We start from the raw sequence: 21,704 nt of genomic DNA on the forward strand, positions 1-21,704 counted from the left end.
CTATAAATCGCCGGGAACGTAGAAATCTACTAGATGAATTCGGACACATCAGCATCATCTCACACTTCCTCGTCGTGTTAAGAATCGAAGTCAGGTGGGTGTTGTACACGTTTTGTTTTATTAAAAGGGTCGTTCCTTGGGGCTTTTAAATCATTAACATGCCTTTATTTGCATCAAATAAAACCCAGAATCAAAGGTGACAAATAGCCGGCTGCTTGCGAACGGCCAAAAAGAAAATAAGTAATGTTTTTAGAAACTCGTCTTTCCGTGTCATCGTTGAACAGCGAAAGTTTTCGTTGATAAGAACAAGGGCAAACCCTCCAAGTCATATAAATGAAACGGAAGAACATTCCACGCCCAAATAGCAAATGAAAGCTTTTTTACCTCGGGATGCGATATCCGCATGCGCATATTAGCCTTCCATACGGGAGATCGTAAAGCCGTGGTGAATTGGTACCACGTGGGGACATTCCGATGCATGTCGTTCTGCGCGTACGAAGCATAAGCTATACCGGCGGTGAAAAAATCCGAACAAGTGTTTTTCCATGAAATTATTTCGAGAAGTGATGCCGCAGGTTTACGTTTCTGTTCGAGGTATCGTTCTGGAAAGTTACCGGTGTGTGACCCACGTAGGCTACCAATAAAAAAAAGAAAGACTTTCACAAAAGAACCTGCGACTAATACTGACATAAGCAACAATGCCTGTAACAATAGCTGAAGTGCAAAAAGAAGAAGGTCAGTGATTAGAGTTAGCGCCTCAAAAGCAACGATGGAGCAATATACTGCGGAAGGACATGCTACTGGGTTAGTTCGTGCTTACTTAATGACATGATGTAGCAAGAGGGCACAACCATAAAGAGACACACATAACACGAGGCTGTGACATGTTCAGCGTGTGTTTCTGTAGTTGTACCCTTGCGGTACATTATGTAATTAACTCGAGCAATAAGAAACGCCAAGGTGGGGCGTTTCAAAACAAATTTAACCATCTGGCGTTCTTTAATGTGCACCCAGAGTACCACACACGAGCATTCTTATTTTTTATATCATCATTCTACTCATATCGTACTGCGGCCACCACGACCGGTATTCAAAGCTGTGACTTCGAGCTTCGTAAAAGAATAACATAGCCATAGAGCCACCACAAGATTCAAGTGCTATGTGTCAGCCAAACATCTCTTCAAGTTGTTTACTAGTGGTACTTCTGTACGACGAAGTTTGCCAAAGCGCATGCTTTTCCCTGACATGGTACCGTGCGAAACCGCATCGCACGACAACTTAAGAGCGAATTCTGAATTTGCTTTTTTTTTTGCGTTGTAACGCTGCTTTCCGTAAACGTGATTCATTCTTCCAACTTCCTCTCCCCTTTATCCTTCTTTTTCTTTTTTTCCTCGCGTTCCGCGACAATCCACAATCTTTTAAGAATTCGAGGTTAGGAAATAATGCCTGCTTTCCTTGTTTTCTTGATTGCGCGAACTGGCTGATATATATATATATATATATATATATATATATATATATATATATATATATATATATATATATATAAAGAGAGAGAGAGAGATACCATGGACAGCATAGGGGCAATTGTACTTATTAATCGAATTAAAGAAATGATAAATTAATGGAAATGGAAGTGGATGAAAACAAAAATGGCCGCAAGTGGGATACGAACCCACGTCTCCGCATTACGCGTTCGATGCTCATTAAATCCTCCCAACCCTTACCCCACTAACGAGCTTTGGGAGAGAGCCTTGGCCAGCTCCGACCTCGAGGATCAGCAACGGCTGATTGCGATTAATGTTTCCATGGCAGCCGTATTAGCATGTGAGCGAAATATAAGAAAAAAAAATAATAAACAATAATAAATAAATATATAAATAAATAAATACGCCCGTGTGCTTAGATCTAGGTGCACGTTAAGGAAGCCCAGGCGGTCTAAATGAAGCCAGAGTGCCCAACCATACGGCGGCTCTCATAATGAGATCGTGATTTTGGCACGTAAGACCCGAGAATTTAGGATTTCCTTCTCGTCATATTTGAATAGGGAGCTGTTAAGTAGCACTTCAGTTGCCTGCATATTTGATGCCACATCGAGCAAAACCTTCGCGTTTGCTCATTGCTACCGCTTCAGTGAGAAAACAACGCAGCATGATAGACCTCTGTAAGTGCCTTACAATTCCATTTTTACTCTCATATTCTTGCGCTGCTTCAGCTGCTGGCCTTCTTTTTTTTTTCATGCATCAAAGAGTGCCACCACCATACTTTTATCTTGCGCGCTGGTCGTTATGCATACAGAGGAGACACTGCCTTTTTTGAGAAAATAAAGAAAATAAGTCCGTAAGGGAAGCAGTGAGCACACCCCCAACACCCGAATACCACAGCAGCATGGACCCAATACCTTGGTTGCACGGCAAGTCGGCGTGTGCAGACGTCCTCCGTGCTAAGCATTCACCAGGTTTACGTAAAAAGTAATTGACTGGAGGCAAGTACGTGCTTTTATTCACCTATGAGCGAATCACTGCATTCTCTCTCGACATGCGTAATCATCACTAAGCGCGGAATGTCACAGACTAGCCAACGGCGCCAAAAGCATATAACACCGGCCTGCTTTCTTCTTGCGCCATCAAATGCCACGAAATGAGCAGCTGCGTAATAAAGCAAAAAAAAAAGAACGCACTCACAAATATATAATAAGCAGGCTTGAACTATTCGCCCGTAAGAGAGCACAACTGCCTTGGTAAGAGTAGAATAAATATTCCAAAACAACACCTGAGCTGCCATATTCCTTTTTTTTTCCTTTGTAGAGCATTACTCTTGCACAAAAGATTGCTGAAAGAGAAACGAGTCCGAGGCACCGAAAAGAGAATGGTGGTCATTCGCTTACCTCACTTTGCACTCAGCTGCTCCATTAGGCAATGGCGGCTTCAAGGCAAAACACGCAACTGGTCATTAGGTCGCATAAATCAAGCTTCTCACGCGGAGTCTTGAATTTGTTTTCTCACACAAAACAGTTGACCGCGCTTCGCTATCCACCGGCGCCTGCGAGACACTTTAATTTTCGCGGCGGGCTCTTTTCGCAACGACCCGGCAACAAAAGTAAAGGGCGAGGCGTCGCCCATGACCTCATCAAGCATAAAATCTGGGTTAAAAGAAAGAAAAATAAGAGGCGCACTGCTTTGAGCAATTCCATGAATGTTTAATGCGCTAGCAGTCCAAACTTTTAAAGGCTTTGTCCGCGCTACATTAGCGTGATATGTACATAAAGAAAGAAGAAATCTTGCCGAGTAGAAGCTCTCGTCTGGGGAGTATTATGCCTGAATAATCACCACCTTCGCTATCTTCCTTAATATCAGCTTCTGGCGTCCACGTTGGCAGAGCAGTTTATGCGGCGTCACTGAAGTCGTTAAGTCTTTCTTTAGGCTGCGCGAACAAAGTTCAGGTCAACTTTCAAACTGGGATGCGAGACTGAGAGCTTTCTTTTTGTTTGTTTTTCTTTACAAACGCGCTGCACGTACAACACAAAAAACGGAAACGGAATGCCCTGTGTACCATCGTGTAAGTAACGGAACCGTAAAGCTCCTCCAACTGGCTAAAAACTTTCAAAAATAAATTACAGGAAAACAAAACACGGCGGTTTACCCATACTTTACAGTCGTCGAGCTATTCACAGCCGGCCACACTGTGGCGGTTCACCACAACCCTATGTATACTAGACTCCCTGTTCACTTGAAGAAGAGAGCACGTTAGCTCGGGAAAGACGGCAGAACCGATATAGGAAAAGAACGAAGCACTTTCCGCACTACCTCCGCTAAGGTCATTACCAGTGAGATTAACTTTTTTCATTGCAACACCATGCATCAAGCGAGCAGGATTTCTAAACCGATTATTATAGTAACGCTTCCCATAGCTTTACTTACGGGGTTACTAATTAAGGCTGCGAGAAGTGAACCAAGGTCTCTGGGTTTCATATGCCAAGACATTTTTTTTTTCTCTCATTCGCAGACATGGGCCATTCCGGTGGCGCTACTGGGGCACTGACTTCAAGAAAGGAGACTTTGTGTTGTTGTTTTGTTGTTGTAGTTTTACACAACAAGCGAGAAAAGCACAGCCCTCCACGGTTTGTCTTATAGATGAGCCATCGAGGCCCGTCTTCTCCGCTATCCTTTCCTTCTATACAGTCTTTGTCGTACAGTGATGTAATCCTGATGTACTAAGGTTTCTTTCTCTGCACTGGAATGACAAGGCGTACTTATATCGAGTGACAGAGCCTGTTCTCGCTTCCCAATCATGTCGAGAGGGGCCTCAGTAGCGGCAGAAAGAGTTACATGCCATGCACAAGTTGTCCCTTTACATGCCTTTCCACATGCGGGCACCACGAAAACGGTCTTTGTCTGCAGGATCTGAATCGTAGGCGGGTAGTACAATACGACGGAGCATTTCCAGAAAAGGTCGTCGAACACAAACACAAGTATACATCTGTACACAAAGAACCAGGCCACTGCTCAAGAGCGAGTGATGATCGCTGAGGAAAGGCAGAAATAGAGAGAGAAGAGAAAGCGAGAACGGGAAATCATCATCGTCATCGACACACAAAGGAAAGGAATGAACGAGCAGCCACACATACTTGGGCTCCACGCTATGTACAAAGGAGGGACACCAGAGTGCGCTTCAACCACGAGATATTAAAAAGCTATGGCTCTTCTACACCATTAGCTGCTCGGCGACTCGTTCGTGCCTTCGCAGAAACGTCCTCACATACCGCAACAGTACTGTGGGCGGTCTTCCTGTGGAAAGGAACGCAGACGCTACACTTTGTGATCTTACTAGGGGGTAAACAGGCAAAAGAAAACGTGGTTTCCAAAATGTCACTTGCAGCGCAATGCGCGCGCTGGCAAAGGTCGTGCGGCCACACCGCGACATCTCAAGCTCTGCGGCAAAACACAGTTCGGCTCAATCAAGACTTCTCACGAACACTTTGCATTCGCGAAGGGGGCGATCGTTCTGCTTGGAAAGTCACACACGTTGCGTCCACTTCATCGAACAGTCATCCTTCTTTCCCCTCCGGATTTGCTCCTAAAACTGTTTTGTAGTGCGTTCTTGGCGCTGTTTATGTCAGACGCTGTGGCAGTAATTTTTGCCCTTTAATAGGATAAGTGCACGGAGAGACATTTCCCTCGGACAGGAGCGAGGAGACGAGAAGCCTAGGCAATGTGCTAACAAACCTACAAAGTGAAACAACAATGCTTAATGCATGCGTAATAGATGCATGCTTAATAATTAACCTTGCAGACGGCGAGGCCACAGAAGACAATTGTCAGCTGTCAAATAAAACCCTCTTTGAGTCGGATAGAGCAGAATTCCTCGTAGCCAGAGGTCAGCATTAGGTCGGCAAGATAACATGGCCATGTCGGACAACGTGGGGTAGGTGGTAAAATATATCAGTAAAGGTAGCAAAACATATCCTGGGCTTCATGAATCCGCGCAGAGCACTTTCCATACGCAATGCACCACAGCGTCAAGGCGTTTATCACAGTTCTGTCACGGGTATCAATTTCAAGGGCTGGTGAGCCACTTGACACATGCTGTTGTCGTCTTCGCCGTGCGTCTTGTGGTACTGCGGCTCCTTGGTTCCGCTTCCCCACTTGTTCTTGAGGACGCCGGCGACGCGTTCCCGAAATCGGAAACCGAGGGCCACGATGAGTGCGAATAATATCGCAGCTGCCGCCACGACTCCGATGATGATCTGACGCCGAAGCACCGCGTCGTAGCAGCCCAAGTCCGCGGAGCCAATGTCTCTCAGTAATTTGTCCTTGAGCGCTGGTGGCCCGCCACCACAGCGGACCAGCGACGTCTCCGGAGTGAGCGGTGAATTTGTCGCGTTGCGAGCACTGCACATGTGCCACAACCACAAGGCAGTGCAGTTACAGACCAGAGGATTGTCCCTCAGATCGAGCTCCTGCAGCTCGTACCACTCGAGAAGCGATTCATCAAAAGTCGAGAAGCCGTTGCCCCGCAGAATCAAATGCTTCAGACCAGCCAGGCCATCGAACGCTCCAGGCTCTATGCACCGGAAGTTGATGTTGTGCGTCATCCGAATGCTTTCAAGGTCAGTGTTTTCGGCGAAGGCTCCTCGGTCGATGCACCGAAGCACGGCTGAGCCGCTCACTTCCAGAGTCCTCAAGTACTTGAGGTACTGGAACGCGGACGGCCGAAGTCTTGGGAATTTGTTCTGTCCCAGGTTGAGGACTTCCAGCCGCGTGATATCCTGGAATGTCGCCGTGGGCACCTCTTCGAGCTCGTTATCGTGCAGCTTTAGTTGGCGCAATGCGGACAGCTGCCGAAACGCTCCGCTCTGCACCGTCTTCACGCCGCAGCCGTCTAACGACAGTTCCTCGAGCTGCTTCAACGCCACGAAGGCTTCCTCCGGAATGTTGGAGAACATGTTGAGACCGAGATCCAGGTTTAACAAAAACGACAACGGCGCGAACGCCTGGCTCGGTATCGTCACAAACTTGTTGTCCCGCAGTAACAGGGTTTTCAACTTGGTCAGCCCCTGGAACGCCTGTTCAGTGACCCTGACTAGACGATTCTGTGACAGATCCAGCTTTTCCAGTTTCTTGAGCGGCATGAATACCCCGGCTGGAATGCTGTCAATGTAGTTCTCATTCAGCAGCAGCGTCTGCAGCTCGTCGAGTCCCTTGAACGTCGTGTTGTCGAGCTGCGAGATCATGTTCCTCGCCAGGACAAGTACGACGAGATGCTTGTGGGAGCGGAAGTTCTCCTTGCCCAGCGATACCAGCTGGTTGTGCGAGACGTCCAGATAGCGCAGCTTTTCATAGACGCTGAATGAAGACACGCCACTCTTGATGTGGTTATTCACGAGGCTCAGCTCGCGCAAGTTCGGGTTGAGCGTGATGGGCACCACGTCCAGATAAGCCGAGTCACACACCACTCGGAGATTCTCGTCGTCGCAGATGCACCGTGACGGACACATGGCGCGCGCTGCCGTCCACGTCCAAAAGGCCAGGAATAGCAGAGGCAGCAACCGTAGCCGCGACTGCACGACACCCAGGCACCCTGGCATGGCCGCAGAAGTGGAGACACCGTGTCTGCTACGGCCTGCAAATAGAATGCAAAAGAAAAAGATTGACGAGTGTAAACAACGACCCTCGCAAGAACAGCTGCAAGTACAAGCATGTTAATGCAAGGCATTAGGCTGAGAATAGTTACTGCAGCAATGGCTTGCATGTTCTGCAATGTAACTCAACAGCATCAGATGTTTGGACAGTAGATGCAAACTCAGGCGAGACTTGCTCCCATGCTGAGTCGCCTCAAAAGCTACAAAATAGTATCGTTATTCTCTAATTTAGATACGCATAACTTTGATTTGATTTTATTCTGGAAAGATTACGCATTTCGGATGCAGGACAAAAAACATTTTGAACTTCTTCAGTTTCCTCTAAAGCAATTGTGAAAAGTAACATAAACGTCGTAAGCGCTGACATTTGCGACTCCTTGATAGTTGTGATACACCTGAGCGGATCAAACCCTTTTACCATTTCCCGCCGTTGTATGAACATTAAATACTAAAAATAGGCACTCGAGTTCGCTGTCCATTCTAAAAAAAAAAAAGGTATGCGAAATCGTATGCGTGACGCCGAGAAAATATGCGACCTGACAGCGAGCCCGTTAAGTCATCGGCGCTGTAGCGTTCAAGTCATAAGAAACATTTACGTGATACGTTATCTCATGGAAAGGGTAATGCATTGGGAATGAAAAATGCCGGTAAGTAAGACGTATGAAGCAAATATAATAACTACGGTGTCTCACGATGTAATGTACGTTAAGGCAAACATGCGCAGTTTAATACCGTCCTACGTGTACACTGACAATATTCTGAGTGTTTGACAAGGCGCTGGTCCTTTCAACAGGCGATACGCCCCTGAAAAAAGGCTTGAGTAAAGCCCGGCGACGCCTGTGCCCATTTTACAGCGAAGCTGTATATGACTAGGATTCCGCGATTTCTTCGGCTCCGTAGACAAAATCTCAACCAATCACAGCGGAAGGCAGGCGCCGCTGGTTTCCTTGCAGTACCACCAGATCGCGCTAGCCTCCGCGCATCCGCGGCAGCGGCGGCGCCGGCCATCAGAAAAATACAGCACCAGAACCATTCGCGCATATATAGCGTTCAGCGCAAGCGTATCCCGGTGTATATTGAGGCGGCATAAGCTGCAGTTGCTGGGAAGCGGCAATTGTAGCATATGAAGCAGGGAGTGAAGTCACTACACTTTCATATGCTAAAGAAGAAACCGCCTAGCTACTGATTCCATGTCTGTTGTGATGGCGCCATGGAAAGGCCACGCATAGTCAGGACTCCCGGAGAACCGCGTGAGTACGGTGAGCGGCGACGGGAACAGCAACGTCAATATGCACAACGGTGTCGTGCTCAGGCTAGGTAGCGGGCAGCGGTTCCTGCCCAAAGTAAGCCACACATAGTTAGGACGCCTGAAGACCAGCGCGGTTACGATGAGCGACGAAAGGAGCAGCAACGTCAATATTAACAAGGGCGTCGTGCTCAGGCTCTGCAGGACCCATTTCAAGGCTACGTCACATTGGTCTATAGGATGATGTGATACCACAGCTTCGCTGGCCAACCACCTTCACAGCGTGGATTGGGGCCCATTTTATTACCGGTGGGTAACATCCCGTAGCCGAAGCGGGCTATTCAACCATCAGTACCCACGATGGAGGCGCAAAAATGGCAATGACCGAGTATATTATCCGCGTGTTGCCTTGGAAAGCATAGATGACCATGTACATTGTTACTATCCTTACCAGCAACAGTTGCGTACTCGTCTGAGGTTTGAAATATCACAAAATCCCCGAAAAAAATACGAAGACGAAGGTTCGGGGAATCAAAGCGGACATAGAAGTGGAACTAACGGGAAAACCATGAATAGTAGCTCCTTGTCGCTGTTGTTGTTGTTGTTGTTGTTGTTGTTGTTGTTGTTGTTGTTGTTGTTGTTGTTGTTGTTGTTGTTGTTGTTGTTGTTGTTCCGTCATCAACACTAGGAATTGAAGTATGAGCAACTTATTAGAAATACTGAGCACAGCGCTGACAACTCAAACTACCATACACGCTCCCTTTCGACCAAAAGTATAAAACCAGTGCATAAAATACGACTCTACCAAGCTGGTGACTCAGCTGCAAGCTAGGAAACTACCTTTTAATTCACGTCATGCACCACGAGAAGCTGTCATTAAAGTTTACGCTCAAGTATCCGCACGTCGAGGGAATAACATTATGCGCAAAAAAATGGCACACTTAGAAAGCACCATCCCCAAGTAGTTTTGGCAATTACCATAACGAAGCTGTCCATTAGATTTTTTCTGCGTTCTTTTTTTTACAAATGCGAAAGCGCCTCAGAAAACAGTTCGGCCAGTGCCCACCGCAATTAGAGTCGACTGGGATAACAGCGACCATTAGGGCCACAATAAACGTGACTGAGAAAAAGAAGGAAGCGTTCTGGCGCAACACTCTAACTACGCTGACTCAGCGGTGCCCGCCTCAGACTTTCACAACCCTTATAACTAGGGACATAAACAAAAGCAGTCAGCGATGACTTACACATCAAAATTTTGTTATTCACAACTTGTATTACTTCTTTTTAATTAATATTCCGCAATAACGGTGGCTGTACTGCCAGTACAGACAACAAAGAGGATATATGTCAAAATTATGATTTAAGAGAAAAACTTTCGTGAAGTGCTCTATTAAATGCTTTCCAACTAAATGAGGTGCGCACAATTGTGTTAATTTTCATCCTATGCAACGTGTAGTGTCAGGCGATGTTTATTCTGTACGCACCGGACCGGCACGCATATATGTGTACAATGCACTATACCATTCATAATTTATACCGAAATTCAATTCCCACAACCAAGGGAATAATCTAGTCGGTGCCACCATACCGGCCAGAAGTCCAGAACGGCGGAGGAAGTGGCCATCGTCCTCGGCATCGCCACATACAAAGACACAGCAATCATCTTGAGCGACTCGCAAATGAGATGTAGAAACCTACAAAAAGGCCGAATTTCTGCCGCAGCAGTGAAGATTATAAAAAAAAATAACAAGACGCCAAGAACTTCCCGAAACCTACGTCGCATGGACCACAGGGCACGAACACCTGGCAGGAAACGAAGCAGCACATGCTGTCGCCCGAAAGCATACCAGCCTGGATTTCCTGCCGCACGGTCTCCGGAAAGCGACGAGGGTGGAGGACATTCCCATCAACTACGCCGTAATATTGCAGCATTACCGACTGGAAAGAAGAGAATATACTCTACCACATCCAGAATTAAACAAGGAAGAAGCCACCGCCCTTCGCAGACTATGAACGAATACGTATGTCCATGGAATTATCATGCACCAGATGCACCCCACTAAATTCTCATACCTATGCCGATATTGTGATGTACCAGACACCCTCCAACACATGGTGCTGGTGCATCCACACCGCGAGAAAAACAGTCAGTAATGATGCCTAGTAAATTGATAAGGCCAAAATAGCTTCGTTTTAAAAGAACAGTAGCCGCGAGTCCATCAATCCATCCATTATTGAATCCTTGCGTAGACTGCAAGTTGTGAATTCTGAAGCTCCGCGCTGCCGCGACGTTAGCAGTGTTGCTTAATAAAATAGCCAAGATAGAAAACACCTTTTCCTCAAAGCACATTATGACCACCACACTATAGAGGAAATATCTGAACGATTAGTCACTGCACGATAGCAGAGTTGCATTTTCATTACCCTAAGTTCATCAAAGAGGCAGTATTGCCATTAGGAACAGTAAAGCCGCGCAAAAGGCATGCCTGAAAAGAATACGTAAGACACACACAAGTAGAGCCCGTGTGTGTCTGACGTCTTCCTTCTGTTCATGCCTTTCGCGCTGCTCTATCGCTGCTAATGGCGAATAAACATAAGCAAGCTTCCATCCCAGTCCTGCCATACCCTAGTCGCAGGACTGCACACTCTAATCACAGCAGAAAGATCTAAGGGCGCAGCAGCCACCTTTCTATGGGGGCATAGAACTTAACTACGAACCAACTTAACTACGAGCCCTTCTTAAGGGCGCCTCTCATAGGCAATGACCGCTTCGGGACGTAGAAACCTGTAATTTGCGTGCAATAGGCCGACGGACACTCAAGGCCCAACCAGTGGCATGCGTTGGCACGCTTCGGCACGCGCCGACAAGCGCACGCATCGCTTCGCGTCGGTTGGACGAAAAGGGCACGCAACCACTGGACAGAAGCTCTGACGCGCGCCGACGCTCGCTCCTTGGCTGCGGCACACTGTTGCTGGACTATTTTGCCTTCAACCGTCAAAGTCCGGCCTAAAACAGCCTGCTGTAGACTGAGCTTGAAACAATCAGTTAGCGATCTTTATGCTCTTTTAGATATGAAAAACACGTTTCAGTAATGCATGTACGCCTGCCGCAACAATTTCTTTTTACCTTTGAGGTAGCGTAGTGCACAAGATATCGACATCAGCACCGGGGTTCACGTATAGCTTTGCAAAAACCTGCCCGACCATGCCATATCGTATCAAAAACTGTCGTACGATTTCATTTTTGGTAGCTCATTGCACAGCCAACTATATAAAAATTAGGCGTGCAAGGTATCACTGAAAAATCTGTGTTAGAAATATTGTCACGTAGTAGCGACGGTGGAAAATGATGCAGAGTCAAAACTGGGAGTTGCAAATTTAATTCTTCATTAGGTGAACTTGTGCCCAGCAAAAGCAACACACGATCGCCACGATAGCGGCAAGCAAAGTCGGCGACCATCGAAAATCTCATCTGCGGGTCAAGCGCGTCGGCTTTCTTACATCAGTCGTCGAAAGTTCCATCGTATTCGCTGGTGGCGGCGCGTCTTCTAGAAACTACTACGCTGTTCGTGTCAACTTGTATAACTATGAACCTTACATAAGATTGTACAAGGTTAGATTATACAACGCCTATGAACCTGGTATAGAATTACACAAGGTTCATCGACAACAGACAACCGACAGAACCATCGATAACATTCGCGAAACTTCCGATCACGACCTACTGGAACTCCAGACCTGCACAGATATCCGGCTTCTATGGGAGCAGCTTGCGCCCACTTTCGTTCAACCGACGGCCGTAGGTGGCGCTTTTATAACCTGTTCGTGTGCTACGCGGTGGGCGGCTGTGCGGCGTTGTAATTAGTACGGCAGCTGTTGTGTTGTGACGAACTGCTTGTCTAGTTGATGATTTTTGCTAACACAGTGACAGTGATGTCACAAGGCTTTGATCGGTCACTTGGCTCCAAAAGTTGACTGCCCGAACCTAAAAAATGTCGGAGCGTGTAGTCCGCTGCTCTCTAAAAAAGCGTTAAATAGCCGCTCCTATTGCCTTTTTCAAGCAGATTATTATAAATCACATTGTGAATAGAGTTTGCACAGTACACAACACTTTTATTCTACACGTTGTAAAATTCGCTTCTGCGCTCTTTAGAAACTTGAAACCACCGTAATTTTCGACGACAGAACGATTACCACTCATTTTAGCTCTTAAAAGTTGTCCGTGAATGCGTCGTGAGCTCAAAAAGTGAATTACACCACAGCTTCACTGCGTACGTGTCTTAAGCACCACCGTTATGCTGCTGCCGTACCACGCAGGAAAGCTAGCTTTACAGTTTCAAGAGAGTTCCGTGACACGATTTTTAAGGCCTGCACTGCAGCACGTTTTAAAGCACATGGGATCGCTTAATATTTTGCAAGCTTTCTACTGAGCTAAACATCCAACGATATTAAAAACAAGATATGCTCACCTTCCCTTGAAACAGAATCGGTCGGCCTATTGCACATATCGGGCGGAGGACTTACTAGTGAATACTTTTACTATGCTTTTACAGATCATCTTCCTTTCACTACGGCACACAGCAGTAAATCCTAATTTGTCTACGACATTAGGCTGTCTGTAATCAACTAAAAAAAGCTAGATTATCCTATGAATCCTTTTAAACAATTTTTCCAGTCTCTTAAGGAGGCTAGGAAAGGGAAATTTATGCCGTTGATCTAGCATTGCAGCGGCCACCTATGCTCGTTGTTTACATTTCTTGCACCGCTCATCCTCTTCTAGTTTCACTATTCAAACGCAAAGCATTCGCAAATATGTTTTCTTTTGTATATTTGTGAATTTATTTGTTTACCGCCAATACAAGAGCTTTGTGCCTGCCGAAATGGCAAGACAAGCGCTGAACAGATCGCAGAAGCAGACGACAGCGAACAGGTTATAGCTAGCGCCACTTCGCTCGTACGTTCTTTCCCTAGCGGCGAAAGGGGCGAACTAGACCAGGCGTGCTGGAAGAGGGAGATCTGTGCAGGTCTGGAGTTCAGTAGGTCGTGCTTCCGATACGTGCAGACGCGTGCTGCGCCGCCCGATAACGTTTACGATTTGTTAGCCGGTGAAATACGGTCACCGGATACAGATAGAAAAGCATCCCTGTCAATATAATTATGCTTGTTGGTGCATGAAAGAAACTTGAAAAAGTGCGTTATGAGAAAATCGGCAAAAAAAAAAAATTTGAAACGCCGGTAGCATTCACCAAAAAAAAAAACATCTAGAATAGCTCAAATTTACGTACTTCGTAGCTTGTCTCCTTTCTATTCTTGATTCTGTCGAATCTTGCCCATGGAACACCTCATTTATTATTTTATGTTGTTTTGAAGCATCAACACTACAAAAGAATTACCAGTTTATTGTTCTCAGCTTGTTTGTTGTTTTGACTAATAAAGACATCCAATTTGTTCTGTGAGGCACGCAATAATTACTGTGGCATTTTAGTTTATTGCACAACACTGACGACAGTAGCTAACCGTTGTTAAAACTCAGAATAAATTAATATCACAATGCTTACGATCAGGCACACAGAATTTTATTGCACTTTCTTAATGCATGCCTTTTTTTTTAATTGCACGAAAGCTACTGCACTGAAATAATACACTATCACATACTTAAAAAACAAGATTTCATACTAAAATTATAGACACTCAATCAAATGTTTATTACAGTACCTAGGAACAGCTAGAGAGCCTTTGTACTGGTGCACTTAAAAAGCAATATGTGAGACAAAATGTACAGAAAATATGAATGTGGTAAGCAAAACAATGCGAGAGAGAGAAACACATAGGGAAAAAGAAAACGAGGAAGGGTAAAAGGGAGATAACCATACATGATTATCTACAAATACACGAAATACAGGAAATGAACTCTGACATATGTCATTAGAGGCACAATTCTTATTACATGTTTTTTTGTAGTTGCGTCATATATAGCGCAGTCTTTAATGCAACAAGGCCAGGCAAAGAATGCGGAATGCTGCCTGGTATACTGTTGCAGCACGAACAATCACATATGATCAAGAAGCTTTGGGAATGTATAATGTCATGGACCACCTTATACAGGAACGAAAGGTCTCGTTAATTAGGTTTTGAGTCTAGAGGTGCAAGTCGAGGTATACTTGATAAGGCTGAACTGTGGTCGCTACAGTGGCAAAAGTGGTGCTTGAAGATAGATATCAATTTATTCTGGGCGCGTTCAATGAGGTCGGAATTAGATTTGCAGGTTGCAGCACCATTTAAAGAGGCATGCTCTAGTAGTGGAAGGCACACAGCAGAATACAATTTCAGGAACATAACAGGTGAGTGGAAATCATGATATATACGACATACATTTCCAAGAGCGTGAAGGGCATGTTGTGTGATTATCTGTCTGAAAAGAAGCTTAGCGTTTTGCCGAAGTACACAGCAAGATCTTTCATTTCATCGACCCTAGGCAGTGGAGCATCTCGAAGGGTGTATGAAAATCGCACATGGTGTGTTTTCCGCACATAACTTAATGTCATGGCATTGGAAGCATTTAAGAGTACCTTATTGTTTCTGTGCCAGTTCGAGAGTGAAAAGATGTCTCTTTGGAGGTTGATGCAGTGGTAAACACTAATGACAGTCTCAAATAGTTTCAAGTCGTCGGCACACAATGCCATGCTGTTCGTTTATTAAAGTGTTCTTAGCACTAACAGAAAGCAAGAGATGCAATACTGCTTCAAATACTTTTGACACACTGCATAGGCCGACAGTCAGTAACTGCATGTCTAGCACCCGACTTGTACATGGGCAATGCCCATGCTACCTTCCGAGTGCTAGAAAACGCACCAGACTTTAGAGTACTAGAAAACGTACCAGACTTCATGCTTTTGAGAACAGGGAAAAAGCATCCTTCCATACATCTTAACCCTTTCAGACACCAGTTCATCCCGTTGATGGAACATGTGCTTTCGCCACATCTCTTGCATCTTCAGAGTCATAGAAAGCGTGCAGCTGCAGAAAAGATTAAGAATTTTCAATCGTTTAGTGAGTCTAGTCAAGTTTACAGAATTTCGACTCCATAAACTATTTCGTGTTTTTAAGAGCTCGAAAAGCACTTATCCAGCCACTTGAAAATTATGGCTGGTGCATGACATTGCGAAAAACAGTGAAAGAAGTGGACCCGCTACAAGAAACATATTGACACAGTAAATAGACCCAACCGTCTACCTTCCCACGGAGCAATCAAGATTCACGGAGCAATCCAGGCAGCCTTCGCAACCAGGCAGAGGCTAACCGCCTTCTTCGTTCATTGCAGAAATGCGCGTTTGAGGAGCGGAATCCGAAGCTGCTACCGTCACTGCTGGTGAAACCTACACGTGTCCACGGATCGTCCCCCTCCCTCCGTTCTCTACTGGCAAGCCGCACCTGCGCACTACTGTCCGATATCAACGGCGTCCCCTATATAACCGCTGCACGACGGTCCCCACATCATTCACGGAGCAATCCAGGCAGCCTTCGCAACCAGGCAGAGGCTAACCGCCTTCTTCGTTCATTGCAGGTGTGTATCCTGTATCTTTGATTACATCGATCTTAGGCTACTGGATTGCTCCGTTCGTGTTTGTGTCCAGCATGGGTGATAAGCCTCCTTCAACTATAAAAGAACTTGTAAAGGCTATGACTGACTTGAGTGCACAGTTTAACTCTAAGCAAAGTGAACTAAAGCAAGATATAAAGCATGTGATTGAATCTGAAATGGAATCTGTCAAAACTTCAATGGGCTTTATCAATGAAAAGTTCGAAGAATTTAGAACAGAGATCTCTGAGCTCAAAAAGACCCTGTCTGACGTGAAAAACGTAAACCTGGAAATGAAAAAAGAAAACAACCGACTCACAAATGAAGTGAAAACTCTCAGGCACGAATTGACTGAACTGCAGCAGTACAGTAGAAGAAATAACCTTGAAATCAAAGGCATCCCTCCAGCACCCACTGAAAATCTGATTTCAGTGATGACATCAATCTGTCATCTCTTGAGCACCAAGTTCGATGAATCCGATGTTGAAGCTATCCATCGTGTGCCCTCAAAAAACAAGGACGAACCCAACATCATTGTTAAGTTTGCTTCCAGGAAAGTGAGAGACAGCATTCTGAAAACAGCGAAAAAGCAACGGCTGAACACTACACTTCTGAGCTTTGACGATCACGAAAATCCCGTGTTCATCAACGAACATTTGTGCCCGGCAAACAAAATTTTGCTAGGTAAAGCACGGAAAGCCAAAAAGGAAAAACAGTGGAAACACGCATGGGTATCAGATGGCAAGATCCTGATGCGCAAGACAGATACCTCGCATGTTCTACATATAACCTGTGACGCAGATCTTGCTCAGGTAGTCTAGAAACATGGCCTTTTCCGTCGAGGAAATCAGTGCTAAGTGGCACGAGAGCGAAAACCTTTCCATTTTTCATTGCAATGTCCGCAGTATAAATAAAAATTTAGACCAACTCACTGTACATTTATCGCAACATTCTTTCCAGTATGATCTTATCGCTGTAACTGAAACCTGGCTTAAGAAAGGAGAAATACCGTACATACCGGGTTACACAACGCTATATTTACCAAGAGATAGCACCGCACGAGGGGGTGGCGTTGCTCTTTTTATAAAAAACGGCATAGATTATCAACAGCTCTCGGATTCCTCTCTGAGCTCTAATACCACAGAAGCACTTTTTATTCGCCTTAAGACAGACGTCGTAATAGGCGTGGTATATCGTCCGCCAAACACGTGCACAAGTCAGTTCATATCTGATATGGAGTCCATTCTGGTTCCTCTGATGTCTTTTAATAATCAGTTAGCAATAGTTGGTGATTTCAATATCGACTTATCAAAGGATGACTGTCCAGATTATATTTTCTTACTGGAATCGTTCAACCTCAAGAATGTTATCAATGTGCCCACTAGAATTACACATCAGTCTGCAACAATTATTGATCACATCTTATGTAACCGTGATATGGATGCCTGCGCTGGTGTTTGTAACCAAAACATTGCTGATCACTGTTCAACTTTTCTGTTTCTGCCACGGTCGGGTATCGATTGTATTTGCCCTACCCATACCAATGTATTTTCACGGGTGGACTACGCGCATGTCAGGCGTTTGCTCGAATCTATTCATTTCGAAAATCTGTGTCACAGTGACGTTCACACAGAATTTGCTAACTTTGTATCTGCTGTTTCCGATGCAATTACTAAGTCAACACTGAAGTTTTCTCGGCGCAACTACAAACATGCCATATGTCCTTGGATTACTGAGGAAATACTCACAGTATTGAAAAAGAAGGATTCGTACTATAATAAGCTCAAAAACAACAGAACAAATGCTTATTACTTGAAACAGTTTAAGTATTACAGAAACAAATCCGTGGCGCTGATGAGAAAATCAAAGAAATTGTATTATACTAATTTGGTTAATCGTCAAGGAAATGACACAAAGCAAGTATGGAAGATTGTAGGAGAAGTTACGGGAACAGCTAAATGAAAACAGATTGTTCCTGTCAACTTGTCAATAGAGACTGCAGACCAGTTTAATCAGTTCTTCACAACATACGGTCAGAACAGTGCGCAACCTACTCCCTTAGCTTCAGTGACATCCGACATACCTCGATGTATTAATAATGAATTCAGTTTCTCGAACATTACTAGCGATGAAGTTGCAAGTGTTGTGGCGAACATGCCCACGAATAAAGCGGCCGGGCCAGACGGCATAATGGCTAAGGTAATCAAGGACAACATTGATTTGTTTTGTGTTCCTTTGTGCAGAATATTCAATCATGCGATACACTCTAGCTTATACCCCGATACTTTAAAAGTTGCAAAAGTTGTTCCGATATTTAAAACTGGTGACCCTAACAACCCGTCTAGTTACAGGCCAATATCTGTACTGAGTGTCGTCAATACCATTTTTGAAAAATTAATTGCTTTCCAACTGAAAACCTTTCTTGATGTTAATCATATTATTTGTCCTCAGCAACACGGATTTGTTTCTAGCAGGTCCACGTCCACGGCTGTAGTTACTCTATCACAGCTTATCCTATCTGCTCTTCATAACCATAATGTTGCTGTAAGCGTATTTATAGACATCAAAAAAGCTTTCGACACAGTTTCACACTCCATTCTTTTAATGAAACTGGAAGCATATGGTGTGCGTAGCGGGGCCCTTGAATTCTTTAAAAGTTATCTTTCTTCACGACAGCAGCAAGTTGTCCTCAAACAGTTCAAGTCTGCATACCAAACTGTTACGTGTGGTGTACCCCAGGGGTCAGTTCTGGGACCGCTTTTATTTTCGCTCTTTATTAATGACCTCCCCAATGCAATACAGTGTTCTCAAATTTTGATGTATGCGGATGACACTGCACTTATCTTTACTGGCAACTCACTTGAATCAATAGAAAATCCTATTAACAATGAACTCCAACGTATCTCGACCTGGTTTCGTAATAATCATCTAACTTTAAACACTGAAAAAACTAAATATGTTATTTTTCGTTCAAAACAAAAGTGTATTGAATTAAGTGATTTTTCTATATGTGTTGACAACAATGTTATTGATAGTGTGTCTTCTTTTAAATATTTAGGGGTCATGTTCGACTGCCACTTGTCTTGGAAGGAACAGGTGCACAGTGTGTGTAAAAAGGTTGCATACGGTTGTTTTACCTTGTCTAAGGCACGGCGGCACTTTCCACCTGCTATTCTTAGATCACTGTATTTTTCATTATGTCACAGTCATCTCAGTTATTGCAGTGAATCATGGGGAATCACATACAAAACGTATTTAACACCATTGCTAAGACTACAAAAACGTGCCTTGAAAACCATGGGATTACCTTCTTCGAATAGTTCTAACAATAACATTTTTGACGCAATGCAAATCATGTCATTCACAACCTTACGCGATTACAAAATAGCTCTTATGGTTAATAATATTATAAATACCAACTACCCCTTACCTCTTGGTGCATTCAGTATTCCCGTCCGCAACACTAGACAAGCCAGCAATGGCAATTTTAACCTTCCTATTGCGTACGGAGAAAGACGAATAGAATTTGCAGGAGCGAAAATTTGGAACTCGTTGCCAATTGAAGTAAAGCAAGCTAGGAATTTCAAACTGACATGCAAGAAACATTTTTTGGGAATGGAAGCAAGGCTACAAAGTTAGTTTTTCTTCAATGTGTTTGTGATTGCAGTCCTATATGTTATTTTGTATTGGACCGCTTACTAGCCTCATTGGCTATCGGTCCAAATATCTGTGTATACATTTTGTTTGTGTTACTCAATAAAGACTTCTTGATTCTTGATTCTTATTTTCCTAAAACATTGTGCACGTTATTCAAAATTGCAGCACGGTTCCAACAATAACTGTTTTAATATGTATGCATCTCACTTTAATTATCATTATATTCATCAGTGCATTTGCTTTCGATGCACTATCTTGTACACAATTGTGTAGACAGCGTCTGAAAAGGTTAAGCACTGTGGAAGGAATACCATTAGTACCACAAGAAAGGGAAGGTTTGAGGCGCTCCATACAGTTGAAAACAAGGTCTTCATTGACTGATAGCGCACACACCGTGCCAGACTAAGGAAAGAAGGTTAGTTGAGGCATCTTTTCCACTGTATATAGAACATAAATGTTCTGCAAAGCCATCACAGTGTTCGAGACAGCATCACCATTTTCATCAAGGAGGCATGCATCATTGGCATGCCTCTCTTTATGGCTCTCTTTAGAAAACTGAACGCACGAAGCTCCAGAAATATTCTGAATTACGTGTCACGCTGCCTTCAACAAATTCAATGTGGTCTTAGTGATGATTCTAATAATAATAACAATAATAATAATAATAATAATAATAATAATAATAATAATAATAATAATAATAATAATATAGTGGTAGTAGTAGTAGTAGTAGTAACATGACACTCTAGACATCTCGCAGAACTAAAAAAAATGGCTGATGCCTGAGTGCTAGAGCGTCCGAAAGCCAGCCATCTAGAGCAGGAATTTGCAGAATGCAGAACACACCCGCCCGTTCCACGTGTGTACACACACACACACACACACACACACACACACACACACACACACACACACACACACACACACACACACACACACACACACACACACACACACACACACACACACACACACACACACACACACACACACACACACACACACACACACACACACACACACACACACACACACACACACACACACACACACACACACACACACACACACACACACACACGCACGCACGCACGCACGCACGCACGCACGCACGCACGCACGCACGCACGCACGCACGCACGCACGCACACACACACACACACACACACACACACACACACACACACACACGCACGCACGCACGCACACACGCACACACATGGACATTTGCTCAATTGCAGAGCACGCCACACACGCACACAGCCGACGGGTGCACAATACGCAGGAGTGCCAATTCAGTCCAATCGCACGAAAAAGCAGTCCGAATGGGCGAGGTGGGGAGGGGGGGGGGGAGAAAGCTCTGTGTGCCAGATATAAGCATGGAGTTGCGGTGTCGGGCCGCACAGGCGCGATGGGGCTCGGGATGTGTTGGCCGCGAGTTCAGACGGACTGAAGAAAGATAAGTGCTGTTCAGAGAGCCGTCAAGCAACCTGCAGAATAGACAGACTAGTGCAACGTTGCACTGGTATTGCAGGGTGTGCCACTTGAGGGCTTTGAAGCAATCCTCGTAGGCTGGCATGAGCTTGCGACGACCAAAAACACAGGAGTAGAGGGTGCGTGTTGCCCAGCGCTGAACAAAATTATGCTTGTCTGCGACGTGAGTTTGGTACAGGGACTCCACTGATGAGCTGTACTCAAGCCGTGACAGAGTGATAGAAGTGTAGAGTGCTTCAGTGCCTCAGGTCGACAAGGAAGAGAGAAACGGGCCACACAACCAAGATCGCGAAGATCCTTAGATACAGTGCTGGTAACCAGTGGCGTAGCCAGAAATTTTGTTTGCGGGGGAGGGGGGCTCACGTTGCAGCTCGCCCTCCTTCTCATAAAATTTGTCGAGGGATCGAATACATGAATAATAACTGCATTGCTGTTGCAAAAGATGCTAGAAACAAATTTTTAACGCTACGCACTATCAAGATAAGTAAAATATGTATCTTTTCATAAAAGAATACACTCGTATGTCCCAAAAATTGTAGCCGAAATAACCGATATCAATGCTTCCATGTTTTTGTCTATTTAATAAG

General features: G+C 44.7%; 1 protein-coding gene across 5 annotated transcripts in view; it reads right to left on the reverse strand.

Annotated features, from left to right (window-relative positions):
* Nucleotides 1-1,636: 1,636 nt before the first annotated feature.
* LOC135902324 (leucine-rich repeat neuronal protein 3-like) overlaps nucleotides 1,637-21,704 on the reverse strand; it is a 277,011-nt gene continuing 256,943 nt past the window's right edge. For all 5 annotated transcript variants that reach the window (XM_065432304.2, XM_065432312.2, XM_065432322.2 and 2 more), the window contains one exon: nucleotides 1,637-7,122. In XM_065432304.2, the coding sequence (XP_065288376.2) occupies nucleotides 5,531-7,087 (1,557 nt within the window). In that variant the 5' untranslated portion in view covers nucleotides 7,088-7,122 and the 3' untranslated portion in view covers nucleotides 1,637-5,530. The remainder of the gene's footprint in view (nucleotides 7,123-21,704) is intronic.

The sequence above is a fragment of the Dermacentor albipictus genome, chromosome 1, assembly GCF_038994185.2.
Source record: "Dermacentor albipictus isolate Rhodes 1998 colony chromosome 1, USDA_Dalb.pri_finalv2, whole genome shotgun sequence".
NCBI lineage: Eukaryota > Metazoa > Arthropoda > Arachnida > Ixodida > Ixodidae > Dermacentor > Dermacentor albipictus.